This window comes from Catharus ustulatus, chromosome 8, assembly GCF_009819885.2.
Source record: "Catharus ustulatus isolate bCatUst1 chromosome 8, bCatUst1.pri.v2, whole genome shotgun sequence".
Classification (NCBI taxonomy): domain Eukaryota; kingdom Metazoa; phylum Chordata; class Aves; order Passeriformes; family Turdidae; genus Catharus; species Catharus ustulatus.
In genome coordinates, this window is record NC_046228.1 from 31488372 (window position 1) to 31510528 (window position 22157).

General features: G+C 44.7%; 1 protein-coding gene across 1 annotated transcript in view; it reads left to right on the forward strand.

The window, feature by feature from the left end:
- Window positions 1-830: 830 nt before the first annotated feature.
- RNLS (renalase, FAD dependent amine oxidase) overlaps window positions 831-22157 on the forward strand; it is a 49820-nt gene continuing 28493 nt past the window's right edge. Inside the window, exons 1-4 of the mRNA XM_033066799.1 lie at window positions 831-942; window positions 1070-1166; window positions 1519-1661; window positions 2250-2408. Of these exons, the coding sequence (XP_032922690.1) occupies window positions 831-942; window positions 1070-1166; window positions 1519-1661; window positions 2250-2408 (511 nt within the window). The remainder of the gene's footprint in view (window positions 943-1069; window positions 1167-1518; window positions 1662-2249; window positions 2409-22157) is intronic.

The window sequence follows — 22157 nt, forward strand, 5'->3', positions numbered from 1 at the left end:
AGACGATCCACTGGCACCTTCTGGAAGGTGTCACATCCCCGGGCAGTTCCTGCTCTGCAGCACCTCCAGGTGGGCAGGGTATGGTACGGCAGGAGCTGCTCGGTGAGGATGGGTTAGACCCAGCTCTGGAGCGTGCCTGGACACTGGGAGGTGTGCGTGACACAGGTGTGACACAGGGGGGTGGGACACATGGATGCCTGAGTGTGTACAGGTGTGTGCACCAGGCAGGCATGCACATACAGGCGTGAGTGTGTACAGCTGTGTGTGTGTGTGTGCAGGTGTGCACATACAGGTGTGAGTGTGTACAGGGGTGTGTGTGTGTGTGCAGGTGTGCACATACAGGTGTGTGCCCACCACAGTGTGTGCACAGCTGTGTTCATTCAGGTGTGCCCGTGCAGAGGTGTCCATCCAGGTGTGTGCCCAGCACAGCTGTGTTCATACAGGTGTGCCCGCACAGAGGTGTCTGTCCAGGTGTGTGCCCAGCACAGCTGTGTTCATACAGGTGTGCCCGCACAGAGGTGTCTGTCCAGGTGTGTGCCCAGCACAGCTGTGTGCCCGTGCAGAGGTGTCCATCCAGGTGTGTGCCCAGCACAGCTGTGTTCATACAGGTGTGTCCATACAGAGGTGTCCATCCAGGTGCGCGCACAGCTCACAGATTCCCGCGCGCGTGCGCACTGGCGCGGCCTAGGGGCGTGGCCTCACCCGCCCCGCCCACTGGGCGTGGCTTACCCAGCTGCGCGCGCAGTGTGGCAGGCCCCGCCCACCAAGGGGCATGTCCCTATCAATGGGCGTGTCCGTGGGCGTGTCGGTGGGCGGGGCTTGCGGCGGCCATGGCGCGGGTGCTGGTGGTGGGCGCGGGGCTGACGGGCGCGGCGAGCGCGGCGCTGCTGCGCGGGGCCCCGCGGGGACACGTGGCCGTGTGGGACAAGGCGCGCGGCGCAGGTGGGTCCGGCGGGGTGGGGGGATGAGGGGGGCGAACCCGGGCCTGGCGTGGGCAGTGTCGTGTGTGGTGTCATGTCGTGTGTGTGTCATGTCGTGTCGCGGCTGTCCCTGACCGGCTGTCGCGCAGGGGGCCGCATGAGCACGACCCGCGCCGACCGCGGCAGCGCCGACCTGGGCGCGCAGTTCGTCACCTGCGAGCCGGAGCTTGCGGGGCCGCGGCTCAGGTGAGACCCGCCCTGTCTCGCCTCCATCCCGCCCCTATCCCGCCCCTATCCCATCCCCATCCCGCCTCCATCCCGCCCCCATCCCGCCTCCATCCCGCCCCCATCCCGCCCCTATCCCGCCTCTATCCCGCCCCCATCCCACCTCCATCCCACCCCTATACCGCCCCTATCCCACCTTATCCCACCCCTATCCCACCCCCCTCTCGCTGATCCCACCCCCAGCCCTTCGGCTCCGCCCCCATCCCGCCTGCCTTGAAATGCAACCTCTTAGAATTTGAAAATCAGGCTGGTCTTAGCTTTGGTTGTGGGGAACAGAACGAGTTTTCATCCCTGCGTGTTTCTTCCTTTCAAGCTTCTACGAGGAGCTCGTGTCCCACGGCGTCCTGAAGGCCCTGACCGCTCCCGTGGAAGGAATGGTGCTGAGAGAAGGCTCCCAAAATTACGTGGCACCCCAGGGCATCTCCTCGGTTGTCAAGTACTATTTAGAACAGTCAGGTAATGCTTTTGGATGCCTTTGTGCGAAGGGAAAGGTTTTAATGGTTGTGTTTTTGGCGGTGCCTTTTGAATTCAAATCCCTGCTGAGGATGTTTATGTTCCTTAAGTTGGTTTATGGATGTCTGGAAGTTGCTTGGGTGGAGAAATACGTCTGTGAGCTCTGTGAATTCCCACGTTCTGCAGGTATAAAAGTGTCAGTACAAATATAACTGGGGGCAGAGGGGTGAGCTACACCCTGTGTTTTGGGAAAAGGGTGTAGAGTACTTTGGAAAAGGAGTGTGAACTTTCTTAGGTGGCAGAACCACCTGTGCAGTTCAGTGACTAATTTAACCCTGCTTAGAAAAGTTTGAGTTGTGAGAGCAGTCAAACTTTGGTCCTTCCATGCAATTGTTTTAATATTTTTTTTTTAAATCAGCTATTTTTAAAAAAACCTAATTTTGTAAATAATTAGCTACATTCCTGCCTTCTGGCAGTGGAAAGCCATTCCCCTTTGTCCTGTCATTCAAAGGGGAATGTAAATAACTCGGCCTCTCTGCATTTTCCCCGTGGAATTCTCTGCTGCACATGTTTAGCTGCTGCTTTTTGTAGGTGCCCAGGTGTGCTACGAGCAGCAGGTGACTCACATCTCCCTGCGGGATGGCAGGTGGGAAGTCTCCAGGAAAGCAGGGCCCCCGGAGCAGTTTGATGTGGTAATTCTCACCATGCCTGTCCCACAGATTCTCCAGCTGCAAGGTGACATCGTGGACAGTAAGTTCAGACATCAAAGTCGCAGGTGTCTGATGGAAATCTGATTTAAAACAGCATTTGAGCATCTTGTGAAGAAAAAAAATGACATTCAGCAGTCTGAGCTGCCTAATTATTCCATCAGGACAGGGTGGAAAATAAGAGGTGGGTAATTTCAAGGCCATACATGTGGTGTGTGACCAGTAACACTAACAGCATAAATATCTAAATAGATGAGTCAGTTTTGAATCTGATCTTTAATTTTTTTTGCTGACTTCTAAAGCAGGGCTTGCCTTTGTGCAGCTTGCAGATAGTTAATGAATTGGACAAGTTTTCTTGAACATTTCTGTAAAGATTTTAAAATTTATTCTTATCTAAATATTCTGTGTAAGAACAGAACTTTCTCTGCTGGTTGCTGTTTTAGGAGGCCTCCCATTTACCCTGGAGAATAATGGTGGGTCTGGCCTGTCCTGTCCTTACTCAGGTGGTCTGGTTTATAGTGAAAGAAATAAAAATAGAATAAGAAATAGCACAGAAAAATATAAATAAAAATAGAAGAGAAAAAAAGTAGAGGGAGTAGCTTTTTAGAGCCTTCCCAGGGTTCTGCTAGTCTGCATCTCAAGGCCTTCCCCAGCTGGCACTGATGTATTTTCAAATTGCTTTTCTTGGGGTAATTAAATCCTTTCTTGTCCAGAAAGCAGGCAGCTCCCCTTCAGAAGGTGCAGTTAAGGTGAGCAGTCCATTCCACTTGCTGCTGGGAGAGCTGGTGCTGTCAAATGCTTCCCACAACATCCTCTCCCTGTATCCTGTGTAAGGGCAGGATTGGCTTTTATCTGAGGGAACCCAGCGAGTTTTGTCTTCTCCTCCCCTTCTTCCTGTTTCTCCTCCCTTTCTCCCTGTTTCTCTTCCCCTCTCTGCCTGTTCCCTGTGTGACACCAGCTTCCAGATGTCCATCCAGCTGTTAATTCTGCACCTCAGGACTGACTCCCCCTGCCCCAGAGCTCCCTGGCATTGCAGCCATGGACATCTTTACTCCTGTTTCTTTGGGCTGTGAGCTGAGGGGAAGAATAGATGAGGAGAGGGTTTCAGGGTGCAGTTTTGGATCTGTTCTGGCTCACAGAGGGTCAGGTGCATCGCTGTGTGTCTGAATCTCGGCGTTGTTTTGGTTGTATGTCGGAGAGCCGAGTTTTGCTGGCAGAGAAGGGAGCTTTTCCTGGATTCACCTTGCTTGGGCTTTAAGATGCAATTTCATGATAGACAGATAGAAGGAATAGGCGTTCTGTCCCCTCCACAATGACACTTTTTAGTCATTTGTACGCTCTGGTCGGCAAGATCCGTAGATTCTAACGGGAGCCATATTTGTACATTCCCGGTAGCGATTCCAGCTGCTCCTGGAAGGGGAGGTTCCTGCTGCCTCTTGGAAACTTCCCTCTGGCTGTCACTGTGGTGAGAGGGCTGCTATTGCTGCCGTGGGATGGAGCAGGAGATGTGCAGAGCTGGAGGAAGGGGAGGGCTTCCTCTTGTGTGGCCAGCAAGGATCACGTGTGGCCACTCCGCCACGGGCGGGCGAGCGGCTTAAAGGGAAGGGGATGGGATTTGGGAATATAGCTGCCTTCCCTGCTGCTCTGGAAGGCCCTTATTGTATAGAAGGAGGGCTCTGGAGCTGAATGAAGGATGTGCCTGGGCAGTGTTAATCTGTGTTGTGGTTTGGGATGAGGGATGTTGAAGCAGCGAGTTTTGGCTGTTCTGCTTTTTCGCCTTCACTGCTTTGGTGTAACATCCCTGCTTTGGCAGCTCCTGCTGCAGAGGCATTTAAGGGTTTAAGCCTCTCCCATATCCCCCTTCACTTGTCTGAGGGTGCTTCCTGGGATGCCTTTTTGGGGCAGTTTTGCAGGGTGGAAGTGCTTGGCTGGAGACTGTGCCAGGGCCCTCTTGAGCCGCTTGGGTACAACTGGGCTCCCAGCTCCAAGTGTTAAATGGGCTGTGGTGAGGCATTGCTGGCACTGATGTGTGGACAAAGGCTGCAGGAGAGGAGAAGGAGCAGCTGGGTGCAGTAGGGGATGCTGTGATCCCTTAGTGAGTGTTGGAATTAGCCTTTGACATTTGTGTGTAAAAGAGCCTGAGTTGGAGAGTTCAAGTGACTAGCCAGAAGTGAGAATTTACCCCTCCAGGATTTCACCATTTTCCTGTTTGAGAGGGGAGGTCTTCTGCCCCCCACATTTTGTTTGAAAACAATTTTCTCTTATTTACACGATTTTTGGAAAATTAATATTTTGAGATAAACTCTCAAATTTCACATTGAATGGCAGAGTTGCTGTTTTAATATTTAAACTCTGCAGACTAAACTAGACTGGATAGTTTTTGTGTCCTTTGACCTCAGATGAGCATGAACATGATGTCATTGTGAGGCTGTGTGCATTTAGGAGGAGACAGAATTAAGTGGCCTTTGGCAACCTGAAATTACCATTTTATATGGGCTGTGTGAGAAATGAATGTTCCAGATTTACTTCTCCAGTGAGAGAAAAGCCAAAGTTTAGATTAATGGAGAAGTTAGTGTGTAAACACACCCAATTTTTAAAAACAGATATAAAACAAATAATGCAATAAACAGTGTGTATATATATATATAAAATAATAAATAATTCACCTTAATTTTCAACCTTTATTTGTTCTTTCTACAATTATCACACCCAAATAATTGCATATTTAGCAGCAGCAGAGCCAGAAATACTTCCAGCATGACTTCCAGTAGCTGCTGGATAAAGGGTTAACTCCTTGCAACATGTTTGGAACAACAATAGGTGGCAGCAATCAAATGATGTTTGGGACATTCAGCTTGAATAACTAAATTAAATTTACTGCACTGATTTAGGCTTTACATATTCTGGCAAAAAAAAATTGGGGTTGTGCAGAAGATAAAAGGGAAATGAATAAATGGTTCTGTGGTTTGTAATGTCAGTTCAGGGAAAGGAATAAATTTACTTAGTAGTAGGATCTTTGCAAATGAAAGGAGAAGATTTTGCAAATGTTCATTGTCCAACAGTATTTCAAAGGTGCTGGACTGTGATACAGGCTGCTGATGTTAGAAAAATCCTAGATTTATATCCCAGATTCCATATGAACACTGAGCAATGTAGTTCTTTCTCTGCATGTTCAGATGAGTTGGAGAAGCCTTCTTATCAGTTCTGTTTTTTAATTAAAGGCATTTGGCAACATGGCAATTTGAGGTTGCAGCGATTTGCAGTGGGTTTTTTTTATTTTTTATTTGTGTGTTCAGAATGTTTTCATTATGTTGCTTTCCTTGGAATTTCAAATTACAGTTCTGCATGTTTAAGCTGCTAATAAAACAGGATGGCTTGGCTTTTGTTTCGAGCCTGACCTATTTTTTTTTTTTCCATCTGTGTGAATGTCCCACATGTTTTAAATAATACAAGCTGATGAGAAGATACAAGTGAAATAGGGCTGTATTTGCGTGGGAAGGCTTTATAATGGGAGTTAGGAAAGCACAACTCTGATAATTTTTCACGAGTCACAAGTCCTCGCTGAGTGAATGTGTTTATTTTTGGACAGCACGACGATAAATTCGGAATTCTGTGGTTCCAGTTCCAAGCAATCTAAGCAGGGCTTATCCAGCTTGGAGCTCTCATTACCTAACAGATCTGAAATGTCCAGTGTAAACATGTACACTGATTTGTTCCTTGCTTATCAGGGAGCTGAGGCCACAGGGTGGAAATATTTGGGCTTTCTGGCAAGACGAGGAGTTCTTGGTTGTGATCCTTTTAAAACCTGGCACTCATCTGGCAGGAGAGCACCCTGGGGCTGTGGCAGTGGGAGGATCTCTGGTAAATTGGGGGTGACCCCTGGCATGGGCATGCCAGAGGGGGTGGCTGTGTTATCATGGAATGGTTTGGGTTGGAAGGAACCTCAAAGCTCCTCCAGTCCCACCCCTGCCATGTCAGGGACACTTTCCACCATCCCAGGCTGCTCCAATCCCCATCCAACCTGGCCTTGGACACTGCCAGGGATCCAGGGGCAGCCACAGCTTCTCTGGGCACCCTGTGCCAGGGCCTGCCCACCCTCCCAGGGAACAATTCCTTCCCAATATCCCATCTATCCCTACTTTCTCCCAGTTTGAAGCCATTCCTCTTTGTCCTGGCATTCTAGGCCCTTAAAGACTCCCCATCTTTTTATTGTTGGCTCCTCCAGGCACTGGAAGGCCTCAGTTTGGTCACCCCAGAAACTTCTCCTCTCCAGGCTGAGCAATCCCAGCAGAGCTGCTCCATCCCTCACATCATCTCCAAGGGAGGTTTTTCTTCTGGTTGAGGGTTTGGATTTGCTGTTGGGATGGTCTGACAGGCCTGAGGGAGGCAGGAAGGAGAAGGTGGGACTGCACATCTGGGTAGTGTCTGAGGAGGAGCAGCTGCCACCAGAACCTGCAGAGCTCCTCTGTGCTCACTGCCTGCTGCAGCTCAGGTATGGCCTCTCCGAGGGAACCCTTCTGAAAATAAAGGCTGCCAGAGCTGGTGTTGCACATCAGGAATAAAAATAAAAAATCAATGTAGGCCGTGTGTATTCTTCAATGTGTTTGACTTAGTCTGTTTTTAGGTGTTTGGAGTTTTTTTTTAGTATCTACAGTGCTTATAATGGGCTTGTTCTGCGGTTATTGAGCACGTTGGGAGCCTGTCAGACACACTGGTGCCAGTGACCCTCTCCATCTGGGAAGTGTGGGGATTAAACCCCACCTGAGTGAGCACCAGAGGGCTGGAGAGCAGAGTGAAATCCAGTCTGTATTAGATGAGGGGCTACTTTGCATTTTGGTGTTGTCAGCTGAAACTCTTTATTTGACAGATCTCGGGGTGAAACAGAAGGAAGAAATCCAGATGCAATTTGCTGGATGAGCAAAATATGCAGCTCCTTGTCTTCAGGCTTGGTTCCCACTCTAGGGCAGCCCATCCTTTGGCCAGACTGGGATGCCAGATCTTTAAGTGACCCTGCAGAGAGGGTGAGTCCTGTTCTGTCACAGCATCACCTTCTAATGCCTGGGGACGTGGCATAAAGCATTTCCTGCAGCAGTCCCTGCTCCTGGTGCTGCCCCAGCTCCAGCTGCAGCAGTGCAACTGCTTGTGGGACCACAGGCACACGGTCCCCCCGCCCTTTCTCCCCCAAAAAAGGGTGGGGGAGTTATTTTTAGCAGGCTCAGTGGTATGATCCTCAGTTCACCATGTGGCCCACAGACTTGCTGGCACATTGTGCTCTTGCAGCAAGGACAGGGGAGCAGCTCAGGGGCTGGCTGAGCCCTCTGAGTGCTCGTGGTTCTGTGGTTTGAGCCCTAAGCTTAGGTTTCCTGTGCAGTCCCAGAAGGGATTTCAGAGCACCTGCACATTAAACTGGCAGCAGATTGTGCTGGTTTAACTGAGCTGGTTTGAAAAAAAAAAAAAAGTTATTTCTGACGTGTAAGGCAGCGCTGCCTTTGTGTGCTGACACTTTTGAGTCTGCCTGACGTGGCTGTGTGTAATTCCTTGGATCTGGATGTGCTGCTCTCCCTGCCATTGCAGCCTGGGCTGGTTTGGTAGAGTCCTTCAACACCCGGGCACTTGGTCACAGAGCTTTATCTAATGCTCCTTTTGTGTCATTCCAGTACCCAAAATAGAGATTGGGAACACAGACATTTTGGATTAGCTGAACGTGAGCCTGTGTGCACAAAGTGGGTTTCTTTTTCTAGATAATAAAGGTGATGGTATTTGAGCACAGGACATACTTGGAACAGAACAAATAAATGCTCTGAAGTTTGTTTATCCCAACAATAAACACAGATACCTCTCAGTTTTTCCCAGTCTTTGGTTCTCTCCAGGGGTTGTGTTCAGATGGGGAACATTTTCCAAAGCTGCTTTTTGCCATGAGCCTAAAAGGAGGGGGAGAAAAAAATCTCCTTGCCAAAAAATGAGACCAAACTGAGCAATTCTGAAACTTCTTTATTTGTGTCTTGTGGGACATGTGTTTAGTGAGCTGGTGGTTTCTGTGTTGTAGGAACCTGGGATGTGCTATAAGATCTTATTCTTCAGGAAGTCCAGTTAGGGCATTTTTTTTACTAGCCTTGAATTTTCAGATCCTGAATCTAAAATGGTTTTGATGGTTGGTTTTGGAAAACAGTGATAATGTTATGTGTCACCTCTCCCTTTGAATATTTTTTTTTGTTTTGTTTTGTTGTTTTTTTTTCCTTTTTTTAAAAATGTGTTTGGAAAGGCTCTCCCTTCTTTTCTGTTACCCAACCTTCTGGGCATACTTGACAGAGAGAAATGTGCAAAGGTGACCACAGGCTGATTTGGACTTTACAGCCTTCTTTTTGATGTGAAATCTGCCACTCAAACTGTGGCTTTTATAGAGCTGAAAACCCTTGAAAAGTCTGGTGCAGGTTTGCAAGCAGTCTTTACATTTAATTGCTTGCTTTGGGATTTATTTATTTTTTAGTGCTGCAATCAAGCAGGCAGAGAAAAGCCTTCACTGGACAATGTTTTTTAGATGTATTCTCATAGCTTAGGCAGTGCCTCTGGACTGGATGGGGTTTTGTGGATTTCTAGAGGATTTTTTAATAGTTGCTGTCCCCTCCCACCACTGTAATTGAGACCATTCTTTACAAAGATTATCTTTACCTCCCACGGACACGTCTGTGAACTTTTCAGTTATTTTTGTGGTCCACATCTGGATTAGAGCAGGGAGGAAAAAAATACTAATTTTAAACCTAATGAGGTTTTGGCTCCATTGAGTGAAACTTAAATTTTGCCTGCCATCAGCTTTCCACACTTGCCTTCATCATTTCCAAGAATGTTGGTATGCTCTGGATTAAAGTAGGAATAATTTACCCTCAGACACCTTTTGTGGAAGTCAAGTTGTGTTCCTTTTCCTGAGCCATCAGGTGAGGTGTTAGAGATGGTTTTGGATTTATCTGAGTTTACTGCTGACTGCCTTGCTCTTCCTTAGGGTTTTAATTCCTTCCTCTACCCACCTTGCCAGAAATACTCAAAGCACTGTAGCTATTCTTTAAAGAAAGAGAGAGCCCTGATAAACTCTGCTGAAAGGCTGGTGTAATTTAGGAAAACAAAAGATAGGGATAGGCTGGGTGAGAAATGAAGGTGTGATTGCTCACCTTTATTAACTTAGCTGATGAAGCACCTCCTGTTGTGGCAGTGGACTCTGCTGCCACAAATTATTTTCAGTGTAAAGAACCTCCTGCCTTAGAGAAATGGATTAAAGCTATCTCTTCACTTGATTTATTCAACAGAACAAGGGACATGCAGATCAGGCTTTCCAGAGCCAGTCCTGGTGCACCAGTAGCCTCCAATTCTATTCCCAAAGTCATCTTTTAAAAATGCAGCTCTGCCAAGATGTGGCTGAGTGGTGCTACTCTGCAAAGGCACAGAGGGTGAGTGCACACCTCTCCATAAAGCAGGATTTACTGCTCTCTTCCCATTGGATTTATGCTTCAGGGAGGATGGAAAATCAGGAAAATAAATTTCATCCAGTGAACTGTGTGCAGGCAGCGAGTGGTTTAAGTGTCTCACAGGCTGTTAAGTGACTGCAGAACAGCAAGGTGCTGTTTGGGGTAGTAAAGCACAAAAGAAGAGATTTGCTTTTTGTTTCCATGTCCATTTTTCTCTGGCACAGTGGGAGGCGTGTTTGGGAGTACTGATAAGAAATCTTTTCTCAGAATATATTCTGATTTAAGCCATGTTGCAAAACCAGCATTCACATTTTCTGATGGAAATTATGCTCACAACCAACTGAAAAGCAGGAAAAGAGGCTAACTTTGAAATCACCACTTGTTTTCAAGTGGCTGAACTACAGCTAGGATATGTGCCCAACTCCATGGAAAAGATGCATCATTTTCCCTAAGACAGAATTTAGCAAAAGCTTAGCTTTCTAGTTGGAAGAAAATGCCACGTAATTCTAACTGAAACAAGGGAATTTGCCTCAAAATTGGGGTTTATGTGCAGACAGTCACAGAATGGTTTGGGAGTGACCTTGAATCTTATCTCATTCCACCCCCTGCCAAGGGCAGGGACTCCCTCCACTATCCCAGGTTTCTCCAAGCCTGTCCAGCCTGGCCTTGGACACTCATTGTAGGAATTAAATACTGACATTTATTCTGTCTTGTTAGCTTTTTACAAGGTGCTGGCCCTTTGCAGACATTTTGTAAGGCATCAGCCAGAAAATAATACCTTTAGATGTCAGTGTCAGTCTGTTTGCCTCCTGCTGCAGGATCCTGGCCCCCTTAGCATCTGCACACTCAGAAAGAGGTGAACTAATAAATTACACTTCTCTGGTGCTGTCAGAATGCTTCCAGGAGGGCATCCCAGTCTCAATTTGTGTGCTGCTTAAAATGCTGGGAGAGGCCATCATTGTGGCAGGCTTTTTAAACTCCACTCCTCCAAGTTTTTGCCCCTTGGTTGAGAATTCCATGTGATTTTTCCCAGCTCTCCGCTGCCTGTTGGTGACAGTCACGACACCCTGTTTGCTGCTTCAGGCACTGAAACACCAGCAGGTATTTAGAAAATGAATGTAACACATCAGTTCTTTTTTTTTTAAATTTTTTAAACCCTCATGAGGTGGTAAAATGGCTCAGTGATCCCACAGGGAAGGAGTCTGACAGTTCCTTGTGAGCAGTTTGAGGCTTGTTTGGCTTTCATGTCTAACAAGTGCTCCAAAACCTGTGGTAGTTTTGGAACCAGTCTAAGTGGGATTTTCAGGTGGTTTGATGACCTGATCTGGGGTTTACATCAATACTGATTTTAAAGAGTTTGGCTTTGTATTTTTTAAGCCTGCATAAATCTTCTGGCAGTGGGACTGTGCTGCTGATCTGTGTGTGTTTGTAGGCAATGAGAGACTTTCTTATTTGGCATATTTTAAATTGGTATTAAATAAGTATTTGTTCTTTTCTGTCATGTTACCTTCAGCCATAAATCCTGTCTCCCCACTTTCTTTGTGTGTGTGTTATCTCTTGTATTTTACTGTAAGGTCAAATGTCAAGGTACTCAGCATTAACAGCAGTATGTGGAGCTTTAAAGTTCAATTTTAAGTGAGTACCTGTGTGGTTTTTTATCTTAATGATATTTGCAAGGCAGATAGATAAGTCTGAGCAGTGTTTGATGACATCAGTATTTGTTTTTTTCTTTTCCCTTTGTCACATTTAGCTATTATTGTCAATAGTCACCATCAATAAAGACATAAGCAATTTTCCAAGAAGCAGTTCCTTGCAGCAGGAGGAAGGCAGAGTTTGGCTTTGCAGTACAGCATTTGGTATGATGTACTAATAGCAAGGATTTTTTATTCCATCTGGTATCTTTTTTCAGCCTCTGGTAGGTTGCAGCTGATCTGTCAATAACTTTCAAGGAATCATATTTTTATTTTCCCCCTCCACTGTGTCACATTTTGAGCACTAGGATTTGTTAGCCGCGGCTTCCCTTCTTGCGGGCTAAAAAAAGGAGATTGGAGAAGCAGGTTTTTAAAGTTGTACACTTGATTGTGTGTCTAATTGATGAAAGTTGGCAAAATGATGGCAGAGGAGGGGCCAGTTGCAATCAGGTACAGCTTGTGTAATTTATCTGTGCTTCCAGAACATGTGCTCTGCATGCTTGGCTGCGTGTCTGAATCCTTTGGAGAGTCGTGACAGGAGAGGCAGGACTCAAAATGAAGGAATGTGTGATAAAACAAAGGAAATAAAGCAGACAAGACACCCAGAACATGTGATCCAGTTGAAGCCACATGAAACTGATTGTGGGCAGAGCATTACAAATGTACACAGCTTTAATTTGATTTCATTATTTCAGCCACCTCTGTTAGTGATTATGTCTTAGGTAGATCTGAATACCAGGAGAGGAAGCTGCTTGAGGAACAAGCAAAAATCCCTATTACTAATGGAAATTTAGACATTTAACAACATTTAGCTGTCAGAACTCTGTAGTGGGGCTGTGGTTTGCACAACAGTGCAGCTTCAGCTTGGGGGGAAGCTTATTCTCTCTTATCAGTGCTGATCACACAGATAAACCCTGAGCAAGGTTTGGTGAATAACCTGACCTTTCAGACTTGCTGGCTTGCTTTCCCAGTATTCCTTTTCCCATCATTACACAGCTGTGTCATGGGGAAGTGTTGCTGCTTTTGGGTCTGCCCTTCTTCTTGAGAGCAACCTGAACACCAGGTGAGATGAGAAAGGATAGGAGAAAAAAAAAAAAGTGACACACAGTGGACCTTACATGTGTCCCAAATACCCAGTGCAGGCCAAGGGAAGAAAACTGCTCATGGGAGAGATCATTGCATAACCCAGAATGGGAAATTAAATATTACACAGAGAGAAAAGTTATGGCACTTCCCCTCTGGCGTGTTCTTGGTCACCAAGAGAAGTCCTGATACGAGGGAGAAATGAGGTGGTTTGTGTTTGCTCCCCACATTTCTGTGTCAGCCTCCCTCTGTCACCAAGGCACGTATTTTGGCAGAAAAAAAGGAATGAAAAAGAAGAACATGGGTTCAGTCATTGCCACGCATGGGACAGGCGTATTTTGCAAAATGTCACAAAGAATTAACAGAATGGCTTGTTGGGTTTCATAGCTGGGAGCTGCACAGGGCATCATTGAAGTTGTAGATGTGAGGACAAACTACAGAACTTTCTAACCAGCTCTAGAATAAATGTATTTTTTTTCTAGAAGAGTGGATTAGTGATTTGTTTGTTTGTTTCCTCCCCATCATCGTGAGGTATCTGCTCTGAAAATCATTGAAGTATCAGACACTAAAGCATCTCACAACTGTTTCAAGGGAGAGTGCAAGAGAAGAAGCCAAATCATAGAATTTTCCTTAATTTAAAATGGTCTTGTACACTCACCCTGCAGAATGAATAAAGAAATTAAAGTGTTTTTTACCAGTTCCTCATCAAACCTTTCTATAAATGTATTTGCATTCCCTCAGTCCTGCACTGGGGCCGACCTGAGCAGGCAGCAAAAGGGGAGAGAGCTGAAGCTTTCCTTCTAAGAGCATCTGGTTTTATTTAGAATGTGTTTCACAACCGTGACGTACAGAGACAGGGTTTACTTGTGCTCCACACTCCCACTCACCCACTCTGCAAGGAAAGCTGCACTCAGGATTTTAATAAAAACAGGAAAAGTGCAGGGAGGGAGGTGGAGATTTATTCTATCAAACTGAGGATAAACTTGGCTTCACTAAACCAAAGAAAATTAACTTTTATGTGGTAAAAAAAAAACCCCACAGCCTTTTGAGTGTGCTGATTTGCTTGGTAGCAGGTGATTTCTGGGTGTAGAATAATGCTGTCTTCTCATCAGAAAATTCACTGGTGATGGCATGGGAATGCTTGGAGAGGAAGAGTGACAGAAACTAGTCCAAACAGCAGATATTGCAGTGTGTGCATGGACAGAAAAATCTGTCCCTGAATAAAGTTATTGCTGTCTTGTTTTTTGTGCCACGTGGTGTTTAACTTCAGAATGCTGGTAAGCTGCAGGTCTGATCACATCCAAGGGCTGCAACTCTTGGCACTGCTAAAACATCTCTTTTTTAAAAAATCAATGGTTTAAAGGCTGTTTGTTCATGTTCCCCTTTCAGCCTCCTTTAACATTTGTGCATGTGACAGAGCTGGTACAAAAAGGGAAGTACAAGTATTTCAAATATAGATGTTGGTCTTGAACCTGAGACTTGTATGGTGACAGTTTCAGTGTTGGGTCAGGGTGGAGGCACAGGGTTTGTCATGTACCTGTGTGCTTCCCAGAGTATTCAATTTATAAATCCAGTTTTATTCAGTGCAAGTGCCAAAGTGAATTTTTCTCAGTTACAGCTGTCTCACACTCATGCATTTTTTCTGCAAAGTTATTTTTCTTCCACTGAGTGCAGGAAAACCAGAGTCTTCCCCTGGTCTCTTCAGCTCATGTGGAGCAAGGTGGTGATTTGCAGCCTCTCTAAAGTCAGGGAAATTCCCCATGGAAGCAAATGGAGCATTCCAGACAGAGGATTTTTGCCACTTCCTGTGCAATATGGACTCTGTTTCTCCATGAAGACAAAAGCCTTTGTTCTGCTGAGTCGCACTCCAGAACAATAGGCAGCTCGAGAAGAGTTGATACGCTCTGTTTCTAGTTCCAGTTTTGACTTTGAAGTTCTCCCTTGTACTGATTTCTCCCTCTCTTTCTTTTTTTCTTTTTTTTTTTTTTTTTTTTTTTTGGGTTGGATTGTGGGGTGGTTTTTTTTTTTTTGGTTGGTTGGTTGATTTTTTAGTATTTTTTGTTGGTTTTTTTTTTTTTTAGGCCAGGCTTGCAGTGGTGTTTAACAGGCATGGATGGTATTTTCTGAGCTCTGCTCTTGTGGTTCTGTGGTTGCAGGGATCACGCTGGCTGTCACATGCCTGCAGGTTCTGTCTCCTTCACCTAAAGCTGCCTTGGGAAAGGGGGAAGTGGAAGACAAGGCTCAGCTTTCACGAGGCCAGAAGCACAGCATCTCCCAAGGGGATGAGTAATAGCACATTGTTGTTTCTGAGGTGCCTCCTTCCCTTGTTGGGCTGCTTTGAGATGCAGCTGGGACACAGGGGTGCAGGATCAGGGTAATAACAGGATCTGGTCTGTGTGACAAGGGATGGGACAATAATGCCTGGAGCCAGCATGAGGAAATACCATTTGGATCTTTGGGAATATTGCTGAAAATTGGTGGGGGTGTTGCCTAGTGGCAATTAGAGCAGATTAGAAGAGAGTGTGGGTGTGGGAAAAGGGCTGGGGGTGAGAGGAGGGGAAAAGGAAGAGCCCTGGGTGTCACCTCCAAGCTGCAGAGCCCAAACTTTGGGCTGGTGCTCACAGCAGGAGCACAGGCTTGATGTGAAATTGGTGTGCTGCTGTGGTCACTGAAATCCCTGTCCCTTCCCTGCAGGCTGGGAGCAGCGGGGAGGGAAACCCATGGTGAAATAAACCCCCAGATTAAGGTTTGATGCTTTAATCCAACGTCTGCATGGAGTGCAGCAGATTGCAAATTATTCCCAGAGGAGATTTTAATGGGGTCTTGAGGGCTTTATCAATTGCTTTTGGAAACTTCTGGCACCTCACCTTCTTTTGTTACAGAGGCTGCTTGCAGCTTTATAGCATCATGTGTTTAGTTCTAGGAAATCTATACTTGGAGAGGGATTTTTTTCCCCTATCAACATTATTGGTGGGGTTTAATTAGAATTATTGCTGATGGGCTAAGCTGATTGAAGCTCTCTGAATCAAAACACCAGGGCTAGCTTGGACTGCAATAAAAAGCATCAAGGTTGTGTTCCTGTGGGAAGGTGTTTTGAGCCTCTTCCTTATCTTACAGAGCACATCCTTCACCAGAAAAGTGCACTGCAAGGTTTGGCACATGTTTAGCTGCAATTTGGAGTGTTGTTTTATTCAAAAATTCATTTTAAATTGAGTGGCTTCAGTTGTTTGAGATGAAATTGGTAGGAGGCAACGCTGACTAACTATGAATTCCTGGGTTTGGGTAATTATCTTGTGAGAAATTTGGTAAATTAAAAAAAATCCTCCAATAAAATTCAGGAACTATCCATGCAAATAAAAAGAAAAAAGTCCCCACATAAAGGAGAAGAGGAAATAAAATATGGAATCCCTGAATTCAGGACTAGAAGGAAGAAGTGAGAAGCAGTCAGCAGAAAAAAGGCTGGTTATTAAAATTAATGGAAAATGTGAGCATCTGATAAAACCCAGAAGGATTTGCCAGTATGTGCTGGATATTTACATGAATATGCAGCAGTGCCTTCTCAGAACCCTGATGAGGTGAGGGGAAAAGAATCCTGGAAAAGTGTATTAAAAAAAAAAATCTAAATTTACTTTTAAAACTGTGCTGTCACAGTTTGATCAGTAGCAAAGAAAGGGGAGCTGGATCTGGCAGTTTGTGCAGCTCATCCTGCTCACAGTTTATTGCCAAATTTCCACTGCCTCTTTTATCATAACCAAGATTTAGCCTCAGTTGTGTTCTTCCACCATAATGAGGTTTGGAGGGTGCAATTGCCTCTTTATCCTAGAAAGCCAAAAGAATGAAGGAAATGAGTTTTGCAGAGCTGCTGAGAATAGTAAGGGGATAAATAAATCCAGCTGAAGGTGGGGACAAGAAAAAAAAAGTTGTTTTCCTAGGTGGGGGGGGGAAATCAAGTTGCTAAATTAAAGTCTAGAGGCTGTGTCCTCCAAAACTTGAATGTCACCTGTGTCACAGCTGTCTCCACAGGCAGCATCTCAGTCAGTTGGAAAGAAAAAGTAGAGGATGCCTGTGTAGTAAAATGTTTTAGCAAAGAGGAAGGTGATGCATGTATTGGTTTTGCAGAAGAGAAAGGTAATTACTGTTAACAAGCTTTTCTTCCCTTTTATTTCACCCCCCACCCCAAATGTTACTTGGTGATCCTCAGAGTGTGGCTGTGCCCTGTGCAGGATCTGCAGTGATGGAGGGGATGGCTTCTGCCAGCAGCACTGCCAGGCTTGAACCCTGAAATGATCAAAGGCACAGCGACACAGTTATTTAAGATACCTTCAGTCTGAGAAGATTTAGCACTTTTATTTCTTGGCACAGTTCGAAATCTTCCCTAAAAAGACACTTCAGAGTAAATTAAAAAAATAAGGTAATTTAGTAGCCCTGACAAAGCTGGTACAAAAGATGACACAGCTGTGAACTGGTTTGAAAAATCCCTTTAAACCCAAAATATGCACACCGTAATTTGGAATATTTACCCTTCTGTGTTTCTCCATGTGAGAACTCCTAATGTGTCGGATTTTTTTGTTGTTTTCCACCTTGGTAAGGCAAGAACTCCCCATCCATTTCTTAATCTCAGCCTCTGCCCTTGATCCCTGCAGGGTTCCCAGTGCAGGGGGTTGTTCAACACCCTCCTCTCCAGGGTTATTTTGATATTTTGGCAGAATCACAGAACCACGAGATGGCTTGGGTTGGAAGGGATCTTTAAGAATCCAGGAGTGGGATTCTTTGCCTTGGCTGATGTTTGCCTTCACAGCACAGGACTGGCAGAAGCTTACAGGAATTAATCAGAATTTTCACCCCCCTCCTTGCCTGGGTTGGCACTCCCTACAGAGGAAAGGTTTATTGTTGCTCCATAAACAGTTGTTTTTCCAGCATGAACCTGGAATTAGAGACCTTTCAGTCTAATGGGCCCAAAGTGAAATTCTCAGAACCTGAGGGACTAAGATTTTTTTTTTTTTTTGCTATTACAATAGCTACTGTTCAGTGAAATGCCTGTGCCAAGATACTGCCAGGAGCACTTATCTGTCCTCAGCAGCAAACAAAAAGGGGAGGCGGAAGAGTGAAATTTAAAAAAAAATATATATATTGTTCAGTCAAGATAGATTAATAGTGGTGCACACAAGCCACACTTCCTTGTGGGTTATATCAGTTCTTTGTATTTTTGTACAATCTAAAAATGTCTTTCCTTGCCTTTTTTTTTCTTTTTTTTTTTTTTTTTCCGTTTGGGGAAATCGGATTGAGTGTTCCCTTTCTGTGGGAACAGTTGGTACCAAAAATGCTTCATTTTGCTCTGTAAAAATGTTCATTTCAGGGTGGTGCAAAAATACTGTGCCTTGAATGAGTTTTAGCACTTGATGAGGACTTTTTTTTTTCCAAAGGTGGTGGCATTTTAGGCTGGGGAGAGCAGGGATCTCTGAGGAAGCATTAAATCAAATAGGGGCTGGATTGTGCACAGTGGCTGCTGTTAATGAGTCCCCTTAGCAAATGAGAGGTTTTGTTCTTGCCTTTTTGTGTCCTGGGAGGGTGATGAGCCTGGGCTATCCTGAGATGCTGCAGTGGAAATGCCACCTGTGTTAATTAGTGCCCAGGTCAGGAAGGAAATAAAAGAAGGGATGTAGGAAATAAAAGAAGGGATGTGGACCTCTGGAAACAGGAGCCCTGGGAATCTGAGAAAATCAGGGAGAATAAATTCAGCTTTGTATGAATTCAGTGTTTTTAGTGCAGGAGGCTGCTCATAAGATGAGGTTCTTGCTGGAGGAGTTAATTTGGATGTGTGTTCCACCTCCCAGATGCATCTCTGGATGGGCACTGGTTTCACACACAATTCTGCATTTTCTCAGTTGTTTTCCAGTAGTGAAGGAGGTAAAGCAGTGCTGCACAGGTGTGGTTATGTGTAAAATGGCCACATTTTAGCATGCTGATCAATTGTTCACTGCCACACTGGATTGTGCTCCAAAACCTCTCAGTGCAGTTTACAGATTTTTTTTTTTTTGGTGGGGCCAGTCCTTAATTTCACTTCAAATGCTCTGAATATTTTACTAGATGACTGGTAGTGGAATGGAAACCTTCTGCTGAGTTGTCATCAGTAATGTTCCTTTTTAAAAAAAATTAGGAATCCTGGTAATTCAGACACTTCTAATTAGGCCTCATATCTCTGGTTCTATTTTTGGGAGGCATTTGGCTAGCTGAAAGTGAGTGTGCATAATTATCATGCCAGCTCACCCCTGGCACTGGTTTTGATGTCAGCAGTTTCACTTACTGAGGCTACAAGTCGTGAGTCATGGATTGTTTTAGGATTAGAAATCTTATGCAAGGTTTGGAGAGGTTCACTCCATGATTTGTGACTTCCTCAAAGTGTTTTTTTAGAAGGATGAAGGGAATCTTGTGTGTTCCTGTGCACAACCAGCATCCTGGAAGCTGTGCAAAAAACATTTTTTGGTTATTTAATTTAAATTTTTTTTTTTCTGGTTTATTCAGGACTCTTAACTGCCCAAGAACCCCAAAATATCTTCTGCGAAGTTTCCTCTGATTTTTAATTAGCATTGTGTTATTTTTCATAATTTTGGGGGGAATAGCAAGGGCAAATTCCATCTACTCTTTGCTGAATTTTATTCTGCCAATCCCAATATATGGAGCATGCTAGAAGTGATATTTTAAAAAAAAATTGTGTTTTGATTTGGGAATTAATGCTACTTTTTAAATTTTTTTTTTGTTTTTCAGCTGAGATGACTTTATTTGGTTATGTTGTTTTGAGTTTTTCTTTTCAGATAGGTAATAAATTGTCTATTGCTTATCCTTAGAAGACCATTTGAAATGGAGTCCCCTCCTACTGGTCAGGTTTTGGGGTTTTGGAGTCTTGTCCACAGTCTGTTTGAAAAGCTGTGTCTTAAATTCCTCCACTTGCAATTAAAAGGAATTCTGAGCTGACAAGGTGGGCATCTCAGTCAAAGGTTGGGCTTCTTTGTTTCTTTTCCGACCTAAATGATTCTGAGTGTTCAAATTTATGTCATTGGTTGGTAGGAAAACATGGAATAGTTGAGGCTATTTTGCTCCTCATGTAAATGCACAATTTATAGGTCAGGGCCAGAGTGACTCTTTTCACTCATTTAAACCAAGTTTTCATAGAAAATTTAAAATCAGGGGTTTAGTCCCTCTCCAGCTCTCCTGGAGCCCTTTCAGGCACTTTGAAGGGGCTCTCATTTTTCTTTGGAGCCTTCTCCAAGTGAGCCTGGATCTGCAGGAGAGCTGGGTTATTCCTCAGAGTGGTTTTATAAAATTCATCAGCTATTTTGTTTTCCTTAGGGGGTTTAAAACCTTTCATTTGGAAGCTCTATATATATCAGTGTATATATTAGTGAACTGTCTTTATAACCTTTGTGACCAGATTGGGCTGTGGGGATTTTCCTCAGATATCCCAGAAAGGTGAATCCTGTGGGACAGAGGGATAAAATGGCCCAGTGACCAACTGAGTTCCCCCTCTCACTGTGGAATCCCCCTCCAGGGCTTTCCCAAATCCTCCAATCTGACCACAAAAAAAAAAAAAAAAAAAAGGAAAAAAAAAAAATCCCAGTCAGGCTTCCAGGAAACATGGGGCAAGGATCTCCCTAGCTGGGCTGAGTCCCAGGTTTTGGAGGTGCAAACAACCCAAATTCTCCCCATGGGCTGCCTGACTTTCACATTTCCACGCTTCCCACTCAGAGCTCTCTGGAGGAAATCTGGTTGGGGTGATGCTGCCATTCCTCCTTCCTTCCCTTGTTGGGATTTATTTAAAATGGGAGCTGGGGTGGTTGCACAGCTACATCTGCACTTCTGTTTTCAGGAGCTTTCTTTCAGAACTGTGGAGTTTCTTATTCAGCATGAACACAGCTCACAAGCCTTAAATCCACTGCAGGGACTGTAAAAGTTTGTTAAAAATGATCAGGCTGCTTCTGTTTTTCTGGCTGAAGTGAGAGAAAACAGTCACGCAGGGTTTGAATGGCTGCAGGGTTTTTATTTTCATTTTCTCTTTCTGAGACACTGATATGTGTTTTGGGGGGAGTGATTTGCATGATTTTTTTGGTGTTTAGTTTCTCTTGGTTACAGTGGAGGAGGTTTGCAGTGCATGGGAATCCCAGGCTGGATCAGCCAAAAAAGTCCTAGAATGGCCAAAAAAAGTCCTAAGATCTGCACTGAGACACCTAAAATCTGCCAAAATTCCAGGGATTTCTGGGAAAAATATTGGGAAGGAATTAGTAAAGAAATCTGCCCTTAAATGGCAAAAAAATCCTAAAAATCCCCTCCACAAAGTCCTAAAATTGATCACTGGACGCCCAAAATTTGCATTACAACACCCCAAAATGGGCTCAAACTCAGGGAAATTCCAAGGATTTCTGGAGGGAAATACCGGGAAAAACCTGGGAAACATAGGGAAAAAAATCCAGGGAAAATCGGATTTAAAATGCCCCAAAAATCTGCCCCAGAAATGACACTGAAAATGACCAAAAATATCCTAAAATCTTCACTAAAACACCCAGAAATGGCTGCAAAACCCAGCGGTATTCCATGGATTTCTGAGGGGAAAAATGAGAAAATGGGTGGGAAAAAATCCAAGGGAAATCAGACTGAAAATGACTAAAAAGTCCTAAACTCTGCACTAAAACACCCAAAATCTACCAGAATTCCAAGGATTTCTGGGGAAAACATCAGGAAAAATCCAGGAAAAGTACAGCATAAAAAAAGCCTGAAAATTTGCAATAAGAAACTCAAAAATTCCCTAAAAATCCCACTAAAAATGGCCAAAAAAAAAATCCTAAAATCTGCACTAAAAGAAAGAAAAATGGTCCTAAAACTGAGTGAAAATCTAGGGGTTCCTGGGGGATTTAGGGAGCCCTAAAATCTGCACTGAAGCCCCCAAAATCTTCAGTAAAGCAGCAGAAAGCAGAGGGTGGGAATCAGAGCTGCGTGAGGCCGCGATCTGTCGTGCAGAAAAAGACCTGGAACGTCATAAACCCCCAGCTCGGATTATTATTCCAGTCCACTAAGCCATGGCTCTGAAGACTCAGCAGTAATGAACTCATAATGTGTGGGGTTTTTTTGGTTTTGGGGGGGTTTATTAAAAATGTATGTGACTTTTTGAACTTTGTGACGACGCGCGCGCACGCTCGACGAGCCTGTGCCGCGCTATCGCGATCCGGCCTCGCGGAGCTGTTTATTGTTTGTCTGGCTGTGAATATTTGTGAATATGCTCTTTATGTGTGTTCAGGGCTTTCATGTTCCTTTTAGAGAAGCTCCCACGAAGCGCAGGCAGCGGTGGTTGGAAAGAATGGCTGGCTGTCCCTGCAGCGCTGCCTTGCAGAGAAACTGAGAGTAATTATACATACAGCTCCTGTGGAATGAAAATTGGGCACTTGGTGTTTAATAAACAGAGATTTGCTTATCATATAAAAAGCAGGAGAGTGCTCAGCGTTTTAATTTTTACTCCTAAGTTGCTTGAGATTTGGAATTAGGTTTTTTTTTAATCTGGGCTATGAAATGTCC